At 39.0% G+C, this 23,694-nt stretch overlaps 1 protein-coding gene across 16 annotated transcripts in view; it reads right to left on the reverse strand.

The window, feature by feature from the left end:
- NCOR1 (nuclear receptor corepressor 1) overlaps positions 1 to 23,694 on the reverse strand; it is a 165,580-nt gene that overhangs the window by 41,540 nt on the left and 100,346 nt on the right. For all 16 annotated transcript variants that reach the window (XR_012481479.1, XM_074263926.1, XM_074263934.1 and 13 more), the window contains 8 exons: positions 21,704 to 21,834; positions 20,242 to 20,459; positions 11,732 to 11,794; positions 8,875 to 9,014; positions 7,130 to 7,256; positions 3,870 to 4,425; positions 1,816 to 1,945; positions 681 to 852 (listed from right to left, as the gene is read on the reverse strand). Coding sequence is in view for 15 of the 16 variants with exons in the window: in XM_074263926.1 (XP_074120027.1) it covers positions 681 to 852; positions 1,816 to 1,945; positions 3,870 to 4,425; positions 7,130 to 7,256; positions 8,875 to 9,014; positions 11,732 to 11,794; positions 20,242 to 20,459; positions 21,704 to 21,834 (1,537 nt within the window). In the remaining variant the exon portion in view is untranslated. The remainder of the gene's footprint in view (positions 1 to 680; positions 853 to 1,815; positions 1,946 to 3,869; positions 4,426 to 7,129; positions 7,257 to 8,874; positions 9,015 to 11,731; positions 11,795 to 20,241; positions 20,460 to 21,703; positions 21,835 to 23,694) is intronic.

Below are 23,694 nucleotides of genomic sequence, written 5' to 3' on the forward strand. Positions count from 1 at the left end.
TCAATAGGATTTTCTAAAATCCCATTTTACCAAACTACATAATGTCAGAAGGTGTATGACCAAGAACCAGGTCTCATTAATAGAGCTAAGGCTTCATTCCAGACTAAATGCAGAATTGTTTTGCCTTAAAGAGTATGGAAATTAGGGCTTCTTTCAAAAACATGAAAGGAAACCTGACTCTGGGGATTTGTACAAACTCAAATCACTTAAATCAACTGTAAGCATTTTAGACTGCAAACCATTTTTATTTTGGATGTTAGATGTTGAATCTTTATTTGCTCTTCAAATTAGAGGCTATACCCATAGCTTTGGCAAAACATTCAAAAGATACAAATTAAGAATGAGCCATCATGTAACACTATGAAAATATTGCTTTATTTTTTTAGTAGCTATAACTATTCCTTAATAAAACTAACTTTTAAGTTTCAAATTAAGGAATAAAAAATACTAATCATTTTTCCTAGGTGCAATTTTTAGGTTCAATTCTAGGAATTAATTTGTCCATCAAAATGGGAGTAATAACCCATTGGTTTTTAATGATAGTTTACAAAACATTTAAAGTGTAATGATGGACTAGCCATTCACAAAGTTCATTCTAGACTCCTTCAGTGGCTTCACTTATGTGCAGGAAGAAAGAAAAGGTGGTATGAATGTGCCATGTTCCTGGTCATGAAACCTACCTTCCCATTCGACATTGGGACTTGCAGAACGTCGACACTCTGGATCAAGTTGCTCTTGCCTCTGCCGCTCCTCCAGGAGGGCTGACTCATGCATGGCTTTAATGTGCCTCTGATAAAGAGCATAGCCACTCACAGGGGCACCAACTGGCACACTACAGGGGGTGCAGGAGACCTGCAAGGAGAATGGGGAAAATGGGCCAAGGAGTCTGCTGTGGCAGAATTTGTGAATCACTATTTACAGCAACATCCAGTTAATCATTGCTTTCTTTCTTTTTTTTTTTCTTTCTCTTAAACAAAACTTGAATTTTGGCAAGGATAAAAACAAATTTAATACTAAATATTACCTTCAAAAGTAAACACTAAAGATTGGGAAATAGTCTACCATGTACATGAACATAGAATCACTAAAACTTTTGCTCTAATAAGTCTATTCCTTTTGATATCTGACATTTGGACATGGGCTGGCCTTGAAAAAGATGGCATAACAGATATCAAAGTCCACTCCCATGAAGAAGCAACATACTGAAAAGTGATCATATCAAGAATGGCTCACAAAGTTAAATTCAAAGTTCAAGGGAGAAAAGCATGAAGCACAGGATTCTTTTCCTCTGATGGTCTCTGGGGTGGGGTAGGAAGGCAGGGGATACAAACAGGTTTCACTGAGGATTATCTGAAGGCCTATTATGTAAGAAAAGTCATTATATCTGTTCTGTATGGCCCAAGAGGGAAGAAATCTGGATCAGTTTAAATTCATAAAAAGACAAATTTATGCTCAATATCAGGAAAAACTTGCTAACAATTACAACTGTCCCAAAATAGGAGGGGATGCCTTGGGAGAGGAGAGGCTTCCCTTCAATGGCTGTTTTTGAGTAGAGGGCTCTCTGATTGCCTGTGAGTTCATTACAATGAGGATCAAATTTCTTCTTCTCTACCTCAAGTTTCTATCTACTTCCATCACCTCTTGACCCATCTATACACAATGAGAAAACACAAAATCTATGGCAATGAAAGAAGAGGGCTTTCTGGAACAAGTTTTCCTTTTTCACAGGTACTAGAATAAAAGCCCTTCAAATAAGAAATGAAAATTTAAGATAACCTAACCTCAAACCCGGGTTAGATAGCACTAAGGACTTACCATTGGTGGGATGACAGCAGCTCGATGATGAAGCTGTTGTAGGTCCATTGTAGCTGGTTTGATGGGAGAAGAGACTAATACAGATCCAGTAGGATTTAACAGTGAAGGTTTTGAATCCATAGGATATATTCTGGAGTCAGGAAAAAAGAGCAAAGAAAAAAATTCATTTTAAAAAAGTTAACAGCTACTTCCCTTGTATTAATCTGCACATTTTATTTATGTTAATTAAAAAATGGTTCTTACAACGGTACTGAGGAAACAAAGATGATAGCATGTCACCACTAACTCATAAACTGAAAGGTATTTGGCCTTATCCTGAATTTACAAAAAAGGGGTTGAAAAGATGACCCCGTCTGGGGTCCCGAAGAGACAGACTGAAAATCTTGGCCTGGGGTCTGCAGCGTAGCTCTGTCACTAACAGGTGAGCCTGGCAACATGCATGACTTGGACTATGCTTATGACCAGACCAAAGGACTTACCTTTAATGGGTAATAGTTATTGTGGATTTTAGAAAATAAGCAATTATCATTTATAGAATGTTAGAGAAATCATTAGGAATGTTAAAATAAAAAAAAAGGTTACAATTATGCAAAACAGTATAAAAACACAAAAACTATTTTAAACAGTTAAGGCTACATTTAAGGTCAATATTATACAAAAATGTATGGACTACAAGGATGATTTAGGTTCTAAAAAGTATATTAAGAGGATCACTTCACGTCATTAAAGGACAATTAAATATACCTATTTTTAAGTAACATGTAAAATAAACTTTTTAAATTAAGTTTTATTTTGAAATGAAGATTTCTCTTCTGTCCCTTCCATCTCCTATTCTCTCCCACTATATTGAAAAAAAGCTAGAAAAACAAAACAACTGAATATTGTTTAAAGTTAAAATTTAAAAATGTAAAATTGTTAAAAGGAATTCTAGGATGCCTAAAGAGTACTTCCACACTAAATTAATTTCAATCTATAACCACCATTTTAAACACTGTTATAGTATAAAGTTTCATAAACTTTTATTTGCAATTCCCTTTGTCTACTTGCTCCTAGATATATTTATCTAGGCTCCAGCCTTTGGTTATAACCTCCCTGCTCTCCCAATACAGCCATTTCCTCCCCTGGCCATTTTGGCCCTACTACTAACCATGTCAACTCTGTTTTCTCTTGTGTAGCCCCACTCCCACTTGTGCCTCAATAAATCCCAGCTCTCAAGATGCCATCATCTTGCTTTTTTGTTGCTGAGGAGCCCTGCTGGAAGAGACTCCGCTTCTCTATTTAACTGCCCGGCCCTTCTCTTCCCAAGCTGCTTCCATCACTCCACTCCACAGCTCATCAGGGAGGTCCCTCTTCTTGGGCTGTAGGACCCACTCTCTAAAAAAAGAATTTGTACAACGCCTCTCCTCAGCTTTGGGTGTCCCCTATCTCTTCCAGGGCCTCACTCATTCACTCTCGCTTTTTATCCAAATGTAACATCTCCACAGTGCCTAACTTTTCCCTGAAGCTTACAAGCCTTAAAAGACCTTCAGCTAACCCTACAGTTCCCTTAACCTATTATCCTAGATCTGTCCTAATTTCGATTATCAAAAGAGAGAGAGAGAGAGAGAGAGAGAGAATGAGAATCTGCTGCTTCCACATTTCTTACCCTGCTGCCTTCTTAATCCTCTTCAGCTTAGCTTCTGATCCAATCCCTTAGCTAAACAACAATCTCTTAACTATAAAATCTGAAGGACTTTTCTGAGTCCCTAACCCTCCTTAATTCCTCTGAAACGTGTGCTCAGACCTTCTCCTTCCTTGAGCTTTCTGAGACTATTCTCCCCTGATTCTCCTGGTCAGTAAGCCAGCCCTTCTGTATTAAGCCCCTTCTCTGGACCACACACAATGCTAACTGTTGAAATACAAAGGCAGAAGCAGGGTTCCTGCCTTAAAGAGCTCACCGTAGGAGACAGAACATGCAGAGAATTATACACGTATAAGATAATGCCTGCTTGCTGCATAGAACTAAGATGGGGGACCATGCAGGCCCCACCCCATCTGGCCCCACCCTCACTCACCTCTGCCTCTCAGGAGGTTCTCCATCCACATCTTCATCGGCGCTACAGGTGGCGCTGGAATCATTGTCAGAGTGAGACTCAGGCCTCAGAGCACTGGAAGCCTGGGCTACGGCGAAGCTCGTGTCCTCTGACTCAGGCCTCTCCTTTGGCCTTGTGGAGTCTCCCTCTTTGGCGTCCCTCTCTGTTTTCACCTGGACATTTTCGGGCAGCCTCACTTCTGCGTCACCAGGTTCTGTTTTGGTTTGCGCACAGAGACCACCAAGTGGCTGAGTGTCAGCAGAGGGACTTTCACCATCGATTTCCATGGGCTCCTCGGGGTCTTCAGTGACTTCCTCCTTAACCTGAGTTTCCATGGGTTCTTCTCCATCTACTGGCTTTGCACTTGGAACGACAGAAGCAGGAGAAGCGCCGGGGCCGCTGGTACTGGATTCCAGTTCTCCCTGGGCCTCGCTGGCTAGCCCAGAAGAGGCATTTTCCGTTGGGTCCTCGCCTGGCTTGGCACCCTCATCCGGGGAGGGAGAAGGTGCACTCTCTGTGTCAGAGCTATTTTCAGCACCTGGAAGATAAGGCAGAGTACACTCCTCAGGAGCACATTCAGGAAATCAGCCAAGGTCTCCACTCTAACTGATAGGGACTTGGAAAAAGGAGCTTTGCTACCTGCTTGGGAAGGGTTGAGCGATTTTAGCAGTTTATATTTCATAATAAACAACCCTTTTGCCCCACAGAAATGTTCCACAAAAACATCCTTCTGAAAATTTTTTGAAAATCTCTATTTGAAAATTTAAAAGGATTCCATAGGTTTTAATCTACCTCAAACTAAAATCTCCTTCTAAATATAGTTGTATCTGAAAATTATATATATGAAAATGAAATTTCATAAAGTAAAAAGTATTCACCTGAATTTCAAAGAATGATTTCCCATCTTTTATTTACTATAATAATTTCAGATTTTTTTTTAAACTGAGAATCTGTGATTTCACTAATGTGGGGAATTCCACAAGGTAGAAAGTTCTTCTTCAGATACTCAGCTTTTGAAGTGTCAAGGAACATGAAAGCAGGAAGGGACCAATACTACTGCAGTCCTTTGGGCTCCATGCTGTTCTCCCTCACTACTGAAATCAAATTAAATGACATTTTTCTACATTACTGAGCATTAGTCTAAGAGACCATTACAACAACCAAACAAGGAAAATCTCTTGTTCCAAAGAAACCACCTTACACCATGATGAAAAGGACAGAGCCTGACTTGACATTCAAGTCTCATGATTACTTCGCTAGTGGACAGAAAGTTTACAAGGAGCTACGTGTAAAGACCTTCGCCAGATAATGGTATATCTACAAAGTGGAACAAGACAGGCTATTATAGGACAAAAGATTCATGGAGAAATAATTCTAAATCAATAGAAAACATTCATTTATTGAATAAACATTTATTAAACACCTACCATGTGCCAGCAACTGTGTGGTGTTAAAACTTGGCAACTGTTATAGGAAAAGTATTAAGTACTAATAGAACAAAAAAAAATGAAAAGAGAAATTTTTTGTTGTTATTGAAGGTGTGAGAAAGTTATCTAGACAGCATTTCTACAAAAGGAGAGAGATTTTAGGAAGATACAAGTGAAGATAAGTTTGGGATACAGGAAAACAATTATGGTTGGTGATAAACTGGTTTTTATTCTGTAGGGTTGGGGTACACTGAAGATTTCTAGCAGGGAAATGCTATTTTGATGGCATAATAAGCCTATTGGAAGGATGACCCTCTGAGCAGAGAAAGAGAAGAGATATAACAAGCGCCTGTTCATACACTTCTTCCCCTGAGGTTGAAAGGCACTCTCTCTCAGAACTTGCACAGATTTCGTATGTCTCATGAGCCAGCTAACTAGAGTTATGAAAAAATACAATCTTTTTGTATATCACATTACAATCTTTTTCACACTCTACTTATTTGCAATTTGTTATATTTTTGTGACTTATTTGTATAGTACTGAGAATGTTTCATTCATCTAGCTAGAACAAAAATTCCACAAAGGTAATGATCTTTGTATCCCTGCCAGTTTCTAACATTACTTCACATACAATAGAGGATTAATTAAAGGAGAATGTTAGAAAGAAAAGAAGGCGGCTAGACAGAGAGGACTGGGGGAGAGACCACAAGGGTTGCTGCTTGTCCTTTGTTCTTGAAGAGGACCATGACATTGGGGGCAGTAATGCTATGCCATGCAAGTGAACTGGACTGAAGAGAAAGAGAGCGAGACAAGGTCGCCGGCCTCACTGACTCTTCTGGAGCCATCTGGATCTAGTGGCCCACTAGAGATCAGGATGACAGGAGATGGCCCTGGATGCAGCAGGAAACCCTGGCCTTTTAAAGGTGAGGTTTTCACAGGTCTCAGTCTGACTGAGACAGCAGCCATTCAATGAGTAAGGCTAGGTAAGAAATGAGGCAGAAAATGGCCTTTTTTACAAAGATTGTTGCTGGTACAGGAGAACACAGGTTGAAGTCAATGGAGAGGCAATGCTGGGTCTTTCACGGCCCACTCATCTTTCCCCAAAGCCACTCTTCAGAGACACCATATTCCTGCATCTACCCCAATATGCTTCTCAAATATACATCCTAGGGCCCAGTAAGCATCCAACCTCCACTTTTCGCTTGCTATTTTGAACTGCCTGTACAATGCCTTTTTTTGAATGTTGCCTCCAACTCAACTTGTCATCAAAAATCTACTGAACACTTACTAGAACTCAAGGCACTGTGCCAAGTGTTTAGGGAAAAGAAAGAGAGAGAACGAAGCTGGGGGTCCCAGGCTGAGGAGAAGGGATACCCTCTAGGAAATGTTAGCACTACCAGGCAGTGCCTCCAGAGCACCAGAATGAACCAGTTGGCAATGGCTGGTCCACAAGAACACAAGGGTATGGGAGAGGCCTAGAAGAAGCTGGATGCTGCATCGATAATTGCTAAAGGATGTTGATGAGGGATGAAAACCATGTAGCAAATGGAAAGGTCGACATGATTACAGACACCACCTTTTCATTCTGTTACCAATGGCATGACAAAGAGAACCATCCCTACGCTGTCCCTCCACGATTTTCAGAACCTTATTCATCACCCAGTGTTCACAATGGGAGAGAAGAAAGGCTGTGGAAATGCAATTCCAGGTGTGTCCTTTACCAAGCTGCTCCCCAGTGACTTAGCCCATTTGGTAAGCCCACAGGTCTGGACACAGCTGGGGCAAAGGCGCCCTATGATCCTTTCCGAAATTTACCTTCGCTGTCTTCTGGATTTTCTTCTTCATTGGAAGCTTCGATGTCTTCATCCTCCTGGGCAGAAACAGTAGAAGCAATGCTTTCACACTGGGACACGTCTCTCTCCTCCCGGGGCCTTCGTGAAGACTGAATCAAGAGAGAATGAGTTAAGGACCCGCATGACAACAAAAGCAGGAAACAGAGCTGCCCAACTCAAACAACACGCACAGGCAGCGGACACACACAAGACAGAATTTTCAGGCATTCCACTAAAAGCTGCCAGCCCACGAGGCCGCATATTCACAATGACAGTGGCAGGTCTCTCTGGTGTACTGAAAGGAGCCTGAACTCCAATCTGAGCTCGAGCTTCAGAAAAAAGAATGCTTTTAGCATTTAGTACCTCATGAAGTGGTGAGGATGCAATGAAAGCATTTTGTAAAAATTAAAGCTACAATTAAGCACAGGGCCCAGAGTCAGGAAACCCTGACATTGATTAAATCTAACCTCAGCCACTTACTTCTATGTTACTTCTGCTTGCCTCAGTTTCCCCATTTGTAAATCAGCACCTACTTCTCAGGATTATTTGTGAAGATCAGAAGAGTTAATGAGCATAAAGCATTTGCAACCTTAACGGGAAGGACTATCTAAATAGTAGAATGAAAGCCCCAAAGGAGGACCAAAAATCCTGGCTCTCTCTTTTTGGATATGTCAGCATTCTGCCCAAATGAAAACACTGTCTAAAGCTTTCCTATGGGCAGGACAACATGCTTCCTCTTTTCTTGTCTGAGACCCAAAAAAAAAAAAAAAAAAAAAAAAGACAACAAACTGCTCTTTCTTAACATACCATGATGCTTTTTATTTTCAACATCTCATGTGTGGCTTTCCCAAAATTCCTCCTACTCTAGTGCAGTGTGCAATGCCACGAGGATGCAAGATTGTCCAGATGTTACCCAAGCTGGAAAAGCTTAAAAATGGGACAAGGGCCTGTGCCTGCTGCCCGAGGAGGCAATATCCAGTGATGAAACATTTTCTGTTGCTGACCCTTAACCTCCTTTATCTACTGCCTCAGATTCCCTCTTGGCAAGGCCCAGGGGCATTTCTCCACTAAGATGATCCATACAAGTTGCCAGGAAGGCCCAGAACTTCCAGGGGCGCTGGCAACCCTATGTTAATGAGGATTTCTTCAGCTCCGACAAATGAGAAGAAAAATGCTGAGCAGAAAGCAATTCTTCTCATTTTTGTTAAGGCAAAGACCTTAAGGCAAAGCTGGACTGTGGGGCTCTAGGACTATGGTTCCTTCACATGCACCCAAGTGCTTATGCAGATACCCACAGGCACACTGGGTAATAGAAGCATGAGACAGGGCCCACCCCCAAACACCGAGGGGCTCACCTCAGCACCCAGATATAATGTAGATATATGTATATGTATGCATGTATGGGAAGAGCACATAGTAGGTGTTGAATAAATGCTTGTTTCTTGATTGATGCATTTATCCACTCGTGTTCCTCTCTAATTCCTAATATATGTCTTACTCCTGCTACCAGAGAGGTGTGCAATACACACACACACACACACACACACACACACACACACACACACCCCTTAATGTCCGCCTTCCAATTCAAGAACTGTGGAGACTGGAGATGTGGGGAGCTGAGGCAGCCTGGAGTCCAAACTGCCATGCATCCCTTGCTGTCTGCCCGCCCGAATAGACGGCATCCTTTTCCCCAAGAGACCCCCAGCCTTCAGAAGCTGCCCCTACCTTCTGCTTGTGCTGCTGAAGCAGGTTGTCCAGATTGTGGCGCCTTTTGTAGTTGAAGTAAAAGTTTTTACACTGGGCTTCACTTTTAGTCCCCACCATTTTGGCAATGGCCGCCCAGTTTCTACCGTGTTCCACCAAGCCTGTGGAAGAGAGGAGAGAGGCACCTGAAACTCGGGACTTGTCCTGAGAGGCCATGTCACCCCCAAACAAGGGGAGTTTGCTTTCCACCCATCTGCAGACACAGCCGTTGAGACCCTGGACACTAAATACTGGCTCTCCCTCCTACTTCTACCTTCTATAGGAAATGGAGCCAGGGGACTGGCTGAGCTTGGCCCAAACCCAAAGTTAGGAATGGGCAAGGTGGAGATGTTCAGAACTTGCTGAAAGAGGTCTTCCTAAGATGCTGCTATTATTTCAAGCAGAGGAGATGTGTTCCAAAACAGATCCAGCCTTCCATTTCAAAGCTAAGAATAAATTAAAGTCAAATCTCTTTGCATCATTGCGTCCCACATATTGGTGTGGCTAATGAGTTTTTGAAGGTAAATACTGTGAAGTTCAAGTTTAAGGTAAAACAAGATAAAGGATCTTAAAATCTACTGTCTTATAAAAGAGGCTCATGACTAATGCCCAGTACAATAGAGTAATACAGATATACCACGCAGATCTATGCAGCAAATAAAAACCTCCTATACATATTCCCCAACATTCAAGCTCCTTGAAGAACTAGTTCTAGGGAGCAAATCCTTCTGGATGTTGGCAGTCTGTCATTCCTACCCATAATCCATAAGCTGCTCCAAGCTTGGGCACTCCCTCATGACGACAAGAACTGATAGAACTAAAAGTCCATTCACTGCAGATCCCCTCTCCTCCCCTGATGATCTACAGTTTGTCTGATATAAATCACATGTGGATCTATTTATTTGCATGTTCCCCTCTCTCCCCCAACTAAACTTGAACTCGTTGAGAACAAAGAATATGTTTGCCTTTCTTTATATTTCTAACACCTAGATCAGTTCCTGGGACAAAATGTGTGCTGACTAAAAAATATTTTCCATAAGGAAACTCAGTTTAAAAAGGAACCCAAGTTGGGATTGGGACATTAAATCAGACTCTTGATTTATGAATGTTTTCTTTAAGCAATCAACCCAGAGACCAGAACGACTGATGTGATATTTTTTGTTTTTTCTTTTAGTCATTCAGTGAAAGGAACCTTCTAAACACATCCTACTCTCCTCCTCCCTCCAGGCAATCTACCTTGGTCTTTCCTATACTAGATTCCTTCATCATTTAGAAAAAATTTTTGTCTCACAAAATGCCCTTGTCCCCAATGCCTTTTGCCCAAGCAATCCCATAGGAAGGTGCAGGCTGGAGAAGTCTCTGAAAGGCTCCTCCTGCCTGGGAAAGAGAACAAGGAGCAGACTATGGAAGCTGCCCAGAGCTGAATCATAGATTGCCCCCAGCCAGAGGGCTTTGATGGTCATTTTTGTACACTGTAGAGGGAGGGCTTTTTGGGCAGAGGTTGGATTTTCAGCACAATTCACATCGAATACTTTGCTTGAAGGCATGTCCTCTCCTACTACTATGTGGGGGATGTAAGTATTTAACCCCTCTGTGTGGGTTGGGGAACAGCTTATCAATTTCTTTGGATGAGACCAATAAACTGGAAGAGGACCAAAGGATTCTGAGCTACTGAAAAGGAGAAAAGAGCTGACAATTCTGGTAAACAAAAAGCTGAGATAAAGGAGGCTGAGCAGGCACACAAGATGGCGCCCTAGGTCAGAGAGCCATCTATTAGCCATGTATCACTGACCAAGGAATCTTCATCCATAAAATAGGAATTGCTACAAAAATGATGTTATTCATTCTGCTGTAGCGTACACAACCCCCCTGTAACTCTGTAGATGGCCTCTATGAATTGCTGTGGTTGACAAAAATCCATCTTTGGGGGTCAACTCTACAGCAAGAAGCTGAATAGAGCTGGGCCACTCCTTGAATGGCAAAAGTTAGAAGGCTCGAAAGCTTTAGGAGCTTTGCTGGTTTCATTTTGAGAATCCAAGGCACCAAACCCCATAATTCTAGAGTGTTAGAATCCAGCTGCCATGAAGGACAGAAAAGGTGTATATGGTTGGGTGTGTGCATACATACCCACACACACGTCCATTCAAAAAAAAAAAGACTCTGAGCCCCAAATGCTTTTAAATGCTTTATTTTTAGTGTATTTGACTTTTCTATCATACAAGCCAGGAAATTGGGACTGGAATCACATCTCGAAGGTTTAATGACCAGCATAGGAGAGGAATGCTATGGCTGGAAAAGGATTCAAGTAGCCACCATTGCTAACGAAGGAAAAACCTGCACAGATAAGTACATTAAAATGCTGTGCTTTTTCTTCACATATATACGAAACAGTGTATTTACTTCTCCTACACAGGACAAATGGTGAAGGTCAGAATTAGAATACTCATCTATGCCAGCATGGAGCACCTTTCTTCCCACTGACTCTCCTGCCCAACTCTAAGATCCTTTGAAAAACCATCCCTGGGAACGCTACACAATTGTCCTCATTACACAACAACACCCTCACAATCGATGCTGCATGCACACACTGAAATACTGACTGAAAGCATTTTAAAAGTTCTTTTCTGTCACAGAAAATTCTTACATAGTTCCTTTCAATAGACCTTTCACCTTGATTCTAAAATTCAATTTAATTTTCAAAAGCAACAGGTTTCCTTTGATTTGTGGTAGCTATCAAGTTCTCTTTTAGAGAAGGAAGAGAAGAATGCTGTGGCATTTGTAGCAAAATCTCCATGGTCACAACTACCAAGACGCGGGGACCAATTAGGACAAGTTTTACCTTTTTTAGCAACTTCCATTTCTTCTTCTGTCCAACGTGAAGTCTCCACAGGTTCAGCAGAAGCTAAAATCAAAGCAAGGAATCTAATCAGGAAAATGCATTTTTTTAAAGTATCAATCCATCTATGAAATGATATGTTCAGAATACTAGAGGGAAAAATATGTGATGGTCCCAGTTTCTTTAACAGAAGCCATGCTTTTTATAGGATGAAATAATATAAGTTCTTCATAACTGTTAAATGAGTGAAAATAAGTTCTTCCTTAAATTGTCATGACAGAAGGCTTTCTCCATACCTAATAAATGCATTTACACACAACTAATTTTATCATATGTTTAGTATTCTGTAAATTACCAATTTTTACAAAGATCTAGTATAGAGTAATAAGGTAAGTCCCACTGTTACTGGTATAATTGTAAATTATTAAATTGTTCTATTTAATCCAAATTCTGACTTTAAAAAATTTCTAATATATAAGAACAAATTTCCAATATTCTAAGATTCAGTATCAGAAAATAAATTTAGAATTAAAATCATATTAATATTATTTAATACTCTTTTGGTAATTAGAAGGTTATTTCTATATATAACCCAATATGATTATGAAAACAGTCATTTTAGGGGCATATTTTCATATTTGCTATTAACAGGTTCTATGAAAATTTGATGTTAAATAAAATAATGAGATAGAAGCCAGTTTCACATAGGGACGATGTTACCTACATGAAGAATCGCCCCAAAGATACTGGAGAGCATTTAATGATAACATATTGATGATATTACTGCTAAATAACATTGGTTATGGGAAAGTAAGGTGGGGTGGATCAAGTTCCAGATGTGAAAGTTAGTAGAGATTGAGCTGAACACAGAATGCTATGTTACAAACAAAATTCTGTTAGTGACCTGCCTTACATCTTTAATTGTAATCAAGCACTACAGAATTGAACCAGCAGACCACAATGGGCAAGGAAGCCGGCTACTCAATAAAAGCCACCAAAGCTCAAGTTGTGTCTCCGATACATAATGGCAAGCCATTTCCTACTTTAGTGTCTTAGGAAACTCAGAGAGACTCTAAGGTTCAGACCTGTATTGGTAGAGAGTAAACTCACTGGGTTAGTCTTATACCAAAGAACTACGTGTCAAAGTGTACGACGCATTTATAATCATTTTCTGTTTTCCAAGAAAAATCCTTTATCTGTATAATCCATCCTTTCTGATCCTAGAACATTCTAAGGTTAATCCATAATACAGAAACTCAAATTATCAGGCAATCTAAATTTAGTTTTCAAAAATTAAAAAATGATCAGTTACATGATATGATATCACATATATCATAGAACTAAATTAACATATATTATCATATGTATATGATAATAAGATCTGTCAAGTACTTTACATTATCTTATTTGATCAGGCTAACAACTTTGTGAAGTGGGTGCTATTGTCATCCCAACTTCATAAAGAGTAACACAAAACATTATTTGGTAGACATACAAAAATAGTTTTCCAAACAAATGATAACAAATGACTTGGACATATTCAAAAAATGAGTTTATGCCCTAAAAATGCTCACTATTGAATAGAGAAATGCAAATTAAAACAAAAGTGAGCTACCACCTCACATCTATCAAATTGGCTAATATGACAAATAAGAAAAATGACAGATGTTGAAGATACTGTGAAAAAACTAGGACATGAATGCACTTTTAGTGGAGTTTGTGAAGTCCAACAATTTTGGAAAGGACTATAAAACTATGCACACCTTTAGACTCAGCAATACTACGACTGCTTCTATATTCCAAAGAGATCAAAGAAAAAGGAAAAGGATCTGTGTGTACAAAATTATTCCTAGCAGTTCTTTTTTTTTTTTTTTTTTTTTTTTTGGTGGGGGCAAAAAATTGGAAATTGAGTAGATGCCCATCAACTGAAGAATGGCTGAACAAATTGTGTTATATAATTGTGATGGAATGCTATGTGAGAAGGATGCTTTCAGAAACACCTAGGAAGTCTTCCATAAACTGATATAAAAGTGAAATAAGCAGAGCCAAGAGGACACCGTAAATAGTAACAATACCGTGAACTATTCTCAGCAATACAAGTGATTCGAAAAAATACCAAAGTACTTAGGATGAAAAATGCTATCCATTTTCACAGAAAGAACAGATTGGGTCTGAATGTAGACTTTTTAAAACTTTCCTTATTATCCTTGGTTTTCTTTGGTCTGCATTTTTTTTTTCAACATGACTAATATCAAAATGTTTCTGGATGACTGTACTTGTATAATCTATATAAAACTGTCTGGCTTCAAAAAGAAAGAGAAAGAAAGAATATGAAACTAATTTTTTTAAATGAGTGTTAAAACTTTCTGTTTACATGTAATTAAGAAAAAAAGTAAAAATTAAAATGTAAAAAAGACAAAAAACTTCTGGCTATTTAAATGAATATGATAGTTGCTTCACACACACACACACACACACACACACAAAATGCTCGCTAAATCGACTTAAATCTTTATCAAGCTGTTTTCAGTTAAATTTTCAAAGGAACTTAAAAAGTACTGATGTCAACAAGTCAAATGAATCACAGGAACACTCAGGGAAATTTTGTAAGCATAATGCTTTACATAAGGTTTTAAGAGGGGAAAAAGTTTTCCTTAGGCATCTGGTAGAATCTAACTATAGAACAAATCATCTTTTGTAAATTCTCTCTTCACAAAGAAGGAACACACACACACACACACACACACACACACACACACACACACACACACACACACACACTATTCAAGTACAGAAACACATTTTGTCCTGCATTCAAAAAGTATTTTAAAATTTGGAAATCAACCTATCAAAGCACAATTTTTATGCCGAAACCATTTTACTAAAGTTAAAGTGATAGAATGTCTATGCAGCAAGAGACACACTGACGTTAGAGAAAAAGAAATTAAGAGGCTTCAGCAAAAGTGATCTGTTCATACATTAGGGGGACAAAATCTCAAAGACCAATTTTTTAACACTTGGTTTAAGTTAAAAATTCTTAGAAAACACTTTACCACATAGAAACAACCACCACAATCCTCACAAAAGAACTTCAATGTGTTTCATGGTATTAAGTGCTTTTTCAAGAGTTAATTAAGATTCTTGCTTATAAAGAAGATTTCATTAAACTCTTCCAAGGAAATGGATCATTTTGCTATGTAATGCTCCACAAAATATAGTAGAAATATCCTTGGTAAATTTAGGGAAACAGGAGGAAGAAACATTCATCCTTCTGTTTCAATGTTTGCTCTATGAAGGATGACTAGAGTTGGTATCACTTAGTAAACTATATCAAGGCCTTAGGTCAATTCTGAGCCACAATTTTCCATTGGACACTTGCACCTGGATATCACATTGGTATGTTTCCCTCTAAATTCACCCCTCCTTATTATTTCCTTGTTTTTGTCAAGTACATCATGACTTTCCCTATCTACTTAAGGTTTCTTATGTAAGAATGGTCTTTGATGCTTCACTTTTACTTCCCCTGTCCCTCCCCACCCACCCCAATATATCCATTCAATCTCCTCAATATCTTCTCTATCCCTTTTTTCTTTACTGACACCACCATCAACCTGAGAATGGTTCATTAGGGAGGCAATAACTTCCTAATTGGCATCCAGTTTTTCTCTCTGCAATCTATAATCCATAGAGATACCAAAATGATATTACCAGAATACAATTCAGCCAATTAACTTTTGTAACTCCCTGACACCCTTTGACAATCCAAGTCCCTCCATTCCTAGCTCTGCTCCAGGTTAATTCCACCTTCCACTGTCCCTTTCCTATTAAACAATTCTCCGCCCATCTTAGCCCAACTGGCTTGTAGACTAGTCAGTAAACATGATATTTAATCACTTGCTTTTAGGCCTTAGCAAAGCCTAAGTTTCAAGGCTTTATCTTTATCTCATCAAAATCTTTGTGTCCTTCAAGCTTATGTGAAGTACTCCTATACTTTGTGTGTGTGTGTGTGTGTGTGTGTGTGTGTGTGTGTGTGTGTGAGATCACATAGCTCCCTTCCCCCATCTCACACACACACATTGCATTTTTTGAAATCTATAAGCAAGCCCCATGTAATAAGCTCCAAGACAGGAGAAACCCTCTTATTTTTAGACCTGTATGCTCACGTGCTTGCTTAGCAGGAGGTTAACAAATGCTTTTTAACTGATCACCAACTTTAGGTAACAGTGACATGGATGGCTTAGAGCTGACACATATAAACGGATCGTAAAACACTCATACCAGATTAAATGGCTATTCAGAAATGAAACCTAAGCAATGTGAAACAATCCAAGTTCTGCTTTGCTATGTTCTTGCTGTCCTGCCTCTCCCTCTCACCCAATTTTCCCCACTCCCCTCTATGCAATTTTGGACATTTCCCCAGAGTTCTGTATCTTATAAGTACCTAAAACTGGCTTAGCCATTGTTTACCCACAAAAAGAGCTTACATTCTAATGTATAAACAGGCTTTGTATTAATTAAGAATGCCTGGAAGAGATGTGAGAAGAGAGCTCTCAAAACTCTTCTGCAAAAGTTGAAGGTATCAGAGGGTAGGGTACAACACTGCATACATTTTCCAGACTTTTTCTGAATTATTAATCAGTTTTACTGGATTTTTTTCCTCTTGCTCTTTTTTTTTTTTTTTTTTTTTTTTTTGGTTTAAAAATATTCTTTGCTTTTAGAAATGGCTTTCTAAGCTTGAGAGGGAAAAGGATACTGGGAGAAATCTAAGTGAGGTTAAAACTAAAACAAAAAATAAGAAGGAAAGGATTGGAAAGGGAAAAGAATGTCTGGAACAAGAAGATTCACTCTTGTAATTTTGGAGGTATAACAAGCACAGACTATGTCAGTTAAAAAAAGATTCCCTACTATTCCACCACGGCCTTTTGCCAAGTCTCATGGATTTCAATGCAAACCAAGTCTATTTCTCTCCCCCTTCAGCACCCTATACTATTCCTGTTGATTTGAGCACTGTTCCCATGAATACCCTTTATTTGTTCCATAGGCCAACCTAAGACACACAGTAAGTACTCAATAAATGTGCTTTGTGAGTGATGGCTATCAATTTATAATGATTATTGAGTAATTCAAATAAAAAAAAAAATTACCAATGTCTCCTTAGTTCCAATGAAGAATTCAAGGGTCAACTAATTTAAAATCACAACGCTCTCTCTCTCAACGCCATTTAGTCTTTTGGTCATAATACTTGAAAAATTCATAATTTTTTAAGGGTCATGCAGATTCTACTCGATTTGTCTAAAAATAACTTTCTAGGTTACTGTTTAGAAGTCTGGATTTCTAATTATGCCCCTGACTGCACATTTGGGAAATACATGGATAAGTACTTCAATTTCCTCATGTTTAAAAGGATGAAGGATGACACCATACCACGATGTTGAAGAACCATGTTTGGAGAATTCAAGCAATGTGAAATGAACCAAATTCTACCAGTGAATATACGTGATTACACCCTGGCAGACAGGCTGACTTTTTGAAGACAATTTTGAGAAAGTTCTCAAAGCTAATGGACTAACACATGAATCAAGTATCCTCCAAACTAACAAAAGGATTCCCCCTCAAGAAAAAATAAAGGCAGCCATACCTGAGGAGATGCCTGAATGATGAAACGGACTGCACCAATCTGTCCCTTTTCCTACTAAAAGAAGAAAAATGGCCCTCCCACCACCATGTCAAGCCCAGGCCCAAGGACACTGCTCTTCTTTCACCTTTTCTAATCTGAACAGTCTGTGTGGCATAATGAGAAGCAAAGCACACGCAAATCTCAGGATTGGCTTACAACTTGAATTTAAATGTGATTCTAGAAGAGTTCTTAGCCTCAAGGAAAATTCCCACTTTCAGAGCTCATCATTTTCTAAAAGACAAGGAAAACTCGAGGCAAAAGTCCTGTTCCCAGAAGTGGCACTATTCAGTGACAAAACGAATTACTTACAATCGCTCCTAGGAACAAAAAGCTGACCAAAGCACAACTTGATCTGTTACTTCAATACAACAGCTACAAGTGTTGGGATGGAAAGGAGAGACTATCCATAACAAGTCAGGTTATCACGAGGAGTCCATGGCTATCACAGCTTACCTCATGGAGGCAGATGTACTAATGAATGTGCTCCTAAGTCACATCTACTCAGTAATGAATATATTCAACCAACATGACAGCTTTTTGGAACAGTGAAATCTAATGAATCCATGTGAAATGTTTGAAAATCTTTGGATAAGGTGGATTTGCTGTGATGGATGGGGGCAGCCCAGAGGATGGGGGGGAGCACGGGGCCTCCACCTTACTTACTTCAAATCTGACCTCAGACACCTGTTCGCTGTAGATTCCTCATCTGATAACAATCAACAACACACGAAGGTCCCACCATAGCTCAGGTTATTCCCTACCCAGACAAGGCAGAGCGCATTGCTGAGGGATCCCCTGTGGAGGGAGCGGCTTATGGACTGACAACATGAATGAGAGTCAGGTGGGACCAAGAGGAGGGAGGGGGTTATCTGCCCACCCTGAGAGGACCCACAGACCAACTGAAACACTGTCAAAAGTATTTAAATCAATTTAAGTGACTACTAAGGTCACAGACCTGAACTTGAAAGAGTTTCATGGTTATTTAATCTCACTAACCCATTTTATAGAGGAGGAAACCTCCTCCATACCCCCTAGAGGGAAGTGACTTGGCTAAAGTGACACAGTGAGGGAGGTCAGTGTGAACTCAGATCCTCAGAATCCAATCCAGGACTTTCCCCCATTACTATACCACCCTAATTGGGTAAGGAGAGATGCTTGTACCTCTTTGTGTTCAGGTCAGTGACTAATGGAGCTCTCTGATCTTGAACCTGACAGGACTAAGAAGGAATATGCCCTTGTTGAAAAGGAAAAAAAGCTCCTCATATCAAGTCCTCATAACAAGAAATGGGAAGAAGCTATAAACTGGCTAAGGCTAATTAGCTCAGAATAGAGCAATCAATCAAACATTAATTAAGCACCTATCCTGTGGCAGAAATTATGCCAAGATCTAGGATTTAAAAAGAGGCAGTCCTGGATTCTCAAAGAAATTCCATCTATTAGGGGAGATAATATGCAAACAAATTTATATATAAAACAACTTATACACAGGATAAATAGGAAATCATTAATAGTGGAATTAAGGAGAGTTGGGAAAAGTTTCCTGCAAAAGATGGGATTTTAGTTGGGATTTAAAATAAGCCAGGGAGGTGAGAAAAAGACTCAAAATGTGTCATGGAGGAAAGAGATAAGGATACATACAGCTGGTCTTGAAACACCTTGCAGGCTTTGGCAAATTCCTTTCTGCTGCAAGGGTGTAGCCAAAGAAACCAAAGAGCTCTTTTCCCCTAAGCTACTCGCCAGGGAGAAAAAAAAGAGAGACTCATTCTCTAAACAGTACCAAATCATATGCAAATCACCTACATTGAAACACAGAGAGAAGGGAGGGGACACACAAGAGATCCCACAGCAACTCACACAATGTGATCTGCCCCAAATCCTACATATCTCTAAGGATAGAGACAAATACAAAGCAACACACACACACACACACACACACACACACACACACACACACACACACGCGCGCGCGCGCACGCGTTTATGCTCGCAACACATATATACCATTTGCTCTTGAAATTGAAAATACTTTGTATACCAAGAAAGTCTAATACAGAAAACTGAAAAGGAAGTAGTAGCCTAAAAACATCTCTCAAAAGAGGATCAGATGTTTTTATTGTTAATCCTAACCCAAAATTTAATGTGGAATGTAAAAAGCCTTAACATCTGAAAGTGAATGAAAATTTGTCTCTACTTATAAAGAGAAATTTTATTATGTATTAAGAATCCGTGTGTATAAATTACACACACACATACACACCCCTACCCTCTCCTTATGAATTTAAATAAGGACTTCATTTTAAAACCACTTTAATTAAATATAGGATAATAAAATAAGTCAAAATTCAGTTTTTAAGTTTTTGTTTCAGCCAAGTATCTTATGATTCTACCAAAAGACCATTGAGACCACAAAAGCTATTTCTATAATAACAAAATGACTGCAGAAGATAGTATTTTTCAGTACAGAAAGAGAATTCCTCTCCCTTCTCCACTTCTTCTCAAAGACTGAATGAATTTTTTTGTGCAACAACAGCGAAGATCACAACAGACTATGCCTTTACTTACATTATCTAGAACTAATTTGTACTTATGCTTCAAAGTCCACGTAAACTTTGATGAAGCACTTGGATGAATTTTTCCTTCATTTCTCAGTTCTAATAAATCTAATAAATATCTAAATAAAAATAAGCCCACTCGTGTTAAAATATTAAAGTACTTTGTTTCTTCTTAAACTTTTCACACTTTGTACAAGTCTAATTTCCCCTTTTTCGCTCTTCCCCACCAGGGCAGGGACTGAACATGGCTGAATTCTGGTGATGGATAGAGAGGACTTACTTACCAGGTTCGGGCGGCGGCGGCAGTGGAGCCGGGGGCTCTTCAGTAGCAGCAGCTGCGGCCGCACTCGCTTGTGCAGCTTCGTTTGTCATGGACCTGGTGATTCGACCTTTCCGACGACCTTGACTGTTGGCTGTTTTTCGACCCCGAGGTGTGGCCTGCTCCCTTTCTTCTGTTTCTTCTGATGTCCCTTCAGTCTTGTCCTTCTCTTTGGTGTTTTCTCTAAGGAAGAATAAGAATAATGTGTGATGTTGAAGGTTAGCAGCTATAAATAAACACCACAATTTTAAAAAGCTACAATGTAACTATAAGCTTTTAAAAACTTAAAGAAGAAAAAAAGAATACTTCAATTATGTCCAAGAACTACTCTCAACAATGAGTCAAACTATTTCACAAATTCCATGTTTTCCATTAAGACAACCACTGCCATTTCCATGAAAGTACCCTTTCACAGCTTAATTATAAAAGGAGATGGCCCATCCTTGATGAGGAGTGTAACTAGAATCAGCAAAAGGGCACTACACTCATGAGGTGGTAAGCCTTGACAATAAACTGAGCATGGGATTTTAGGCAATTCACTCAACCCTGTGGACACAGACTTTGGCCAAATGGGTGAGAGCATCATGGATTTGTAGCTCAAACATTTCTGAGGTCCATCTAGCTGGAGCTCCTCTTTTTACAGATGAAGAAACAGGCTTCAGAGATAGGTATACTCAGGGCAAAGAGCTCTAGAAAGGGAGGATGCTACTATCACAATCTCAAAAACAAATTAGAACAAAGGCAGTGGAAGGTTATGAACTAAAACATAAGAATGTTGTTTAATATACAAATTATGTGTCTTTTAAAAATGGTTTACTACACTAAAGAAGGTGACAAAATGGCCCTTGTTTTAGCGGTGAGGATGTACCTGAGAATTCCAAAAATACCTCTCAAGAAGTCTGGTCTCTAACAACAGCAAGTAATTAATAATCATAAACTTTAAAAACAATAATAATTGTCAAATTAAAAAAACATACTCTATAGTAGTGTAATATTTGAAACTAATAGCACATCTATTTCAAAGGAAACTTTATAGAATAATAAAACAACAGCAATATCACTGTTATCACTATTAGCTAAAAGATGCTCTCCTGTGTTTCTCATACATATATTAAGATCATTCAAAATTTCCTGATAGATGTAAGCACAGAAATAATTCTTGTCAACTGTGCCAATTATGTCAAAGGAAGAATCAAACATGGAGCAAAATGAATGGCCGGCCAAATGAGTCCCCCAGAGCTACACAAAATATTAAGCCAAAAATGAAACATTTTCCTATTTCCTGATCACAATGGGAATAAGAGTTAATATGGTTCATCTTGCAAGGCTCAGCGCTCCCTTTTACTATCTCATGACCTCAAAGGATCCAACTTTTCCCAGTAGCAGTAAAGATGCACATATTTTTATTTAGCCTTTATTTAACTCACTTAGGTTCCTCTTTCTCATCTTTTTCATCTTCATCTTTCTTTTCTTCTTCTTTCTTTTCTGTCTTTTCAGTTTTATCTTCCTCAACTTTTTCTTCTACCTTTTCTTCTTGAGAAGGACGGGCAATTTGTTGCTGAAATGAAATATTTGTAAATGGTCAATATATATATATAAATGAGGAAATAAGGTGAACCAAAATGATATACTGTAAAGGGCTAGAACTGAGCAATGCACTTGGATAATGAAGCACGTGAGACTAATTGCCAATTGGACAGTTCCCTATTAACTTGTTTGAAGGTTGACCCTCCCCAGCTGTTCTGTACTGACTTGATTGGTGAGACAAAGAGGGGGAAGTGACGTGTGTGGGAGGAGGAAGAGGAATTGAGACGCAGAAGCTGACTTAGTCTCTCCAGGCGTTTGAGGGAGGAAGGTGTGTGTGAGGTTGCTAGGCCTAACCCCCTGACCTTGACTGTAAAAGATTAAAAGATCAAGAATAAAGACATTTAGTGATCCTGACTCCAGCTGATTTCTGGGAAGACAGAGTTCCAGCAATAATATACTGTAAAGCTACTTTGAAGATTAATTACTTAGCTAAGCATTAGTAAAAGTCAAACAGTTATTACCCATTCCAGAACATATAAATTTAAACTATCTAAGCCAAAATCCTACAATATGAATTTTAAGAATATATTTCTCAAAAATAATACTACAAATGTGTATGTGACCTAAACATAAAATATTTTCTCATCAAAAAAGGGTTTAATAACAGATTACATTTGTGTGTGATCATAAGACATTTCCCAGGTCATAGAATCACATGTACATTTAGAGGTAAAGGTGCCTGGTGGCCTAAATCTATATTCTTCCATAGTATTTTGAGTTTTTGATGATGTAACAAAACAGTAGCTTGAGGATTTCCATGGTATCTAATGGCTTAAGGATCAGCCAACGAATGGTGCCAGTAGCTAGAGCTTCAGAGACAATGCCTAATCTGACCCAGACTTTTAGGAATAGTTTCCTGATGAACCTGACTATCTGAGACAGCATGGTGTAACACTGGCTATGGTCAGAGAATCTGGGAGGAAAGGGAGAAAGAAAAATAGGAGGAAGAGGGGGAAGGGACAGAGGATGGGAATACATAAAAAGCAAACCTAATAACCCTTTTTATTTCTTGGGATATTGTGAGGAATAAATGTCCCATAACAGGATGAATTCAAAGAAAATGTTAGTTCAAATGAAATAGAAAAGCAAATAGGGAAAGCTAAGTAGCAGAGTAAGAAGTCAGAAAGCTCTGAGTTTAAAACCAGCCTGACCCTTACTAGCCATGTGACCCCTGGGCAAGTCACTTACCCTGTCTGCCTCAGTTTCCCCATCTGTAAAATAAGCTGAAAAAGGAAAAGGCAAACCACTCCAAGTGTCTTTGCCAAGAAAATGCTAAATGGGGGCAGCTAGGTAGAGCACCAGCCCTGAAGTCCTCCCTGAAGGAGGACCTAAGTTCGAATCTGGTCTCAGACACTTAACATTTTCTACCTGTGTGACCCTGGGCAAGTCATTTAACCCCAACTGCCTCAGCAATTAAAAAAAAAAAAAAAAAAAAAAAAAAAAAAAGGAAAATGCTAAATGGGGGTCACAAAGTGTCCAACATCACTTAACTTCAACGAAAGGGAGGTGCTGTGAGAAGTAAATACTACATGGTAGAAATCATCTTAATTATGAAATGTGCAATTCACTAAACATTATATAACATCAGGGATTATGTGCTATCCACTCTAAATGACTAATGTAGTTCATTAAGTGATGCCCTCTGGATGTAAAATTGGCCCCAATAATCAAGGTGTTATTAAATTCTGTTACATTTTTTCAAAGTTATTGTCCCAGAAACAACTACAAGTGCATGTAAATTGTTAGCACTACTCTCTATCTACCCAGGTTACTTACACCTTCGGAATCCAATACTTAATGTGCAACAAGAAAATTGGATTTACACACATAT

The sequence above is a fragment of the Sminthopsis crassicaudata genome, chromosome 4 (assembly GCF_048593235.1).
Source record: "Sminthopsis crassicaudata isolate SCR6 chromosome 4, ASM4859323v1, whole genome shotgun sequence".
Lineage (NCBI taxonomy): Eukaryota > Metazoa > Chordata > Mammalia > Dasyuromorphia > Dasyuridae > Sminthopsis > Sminthopsis crassicaudata.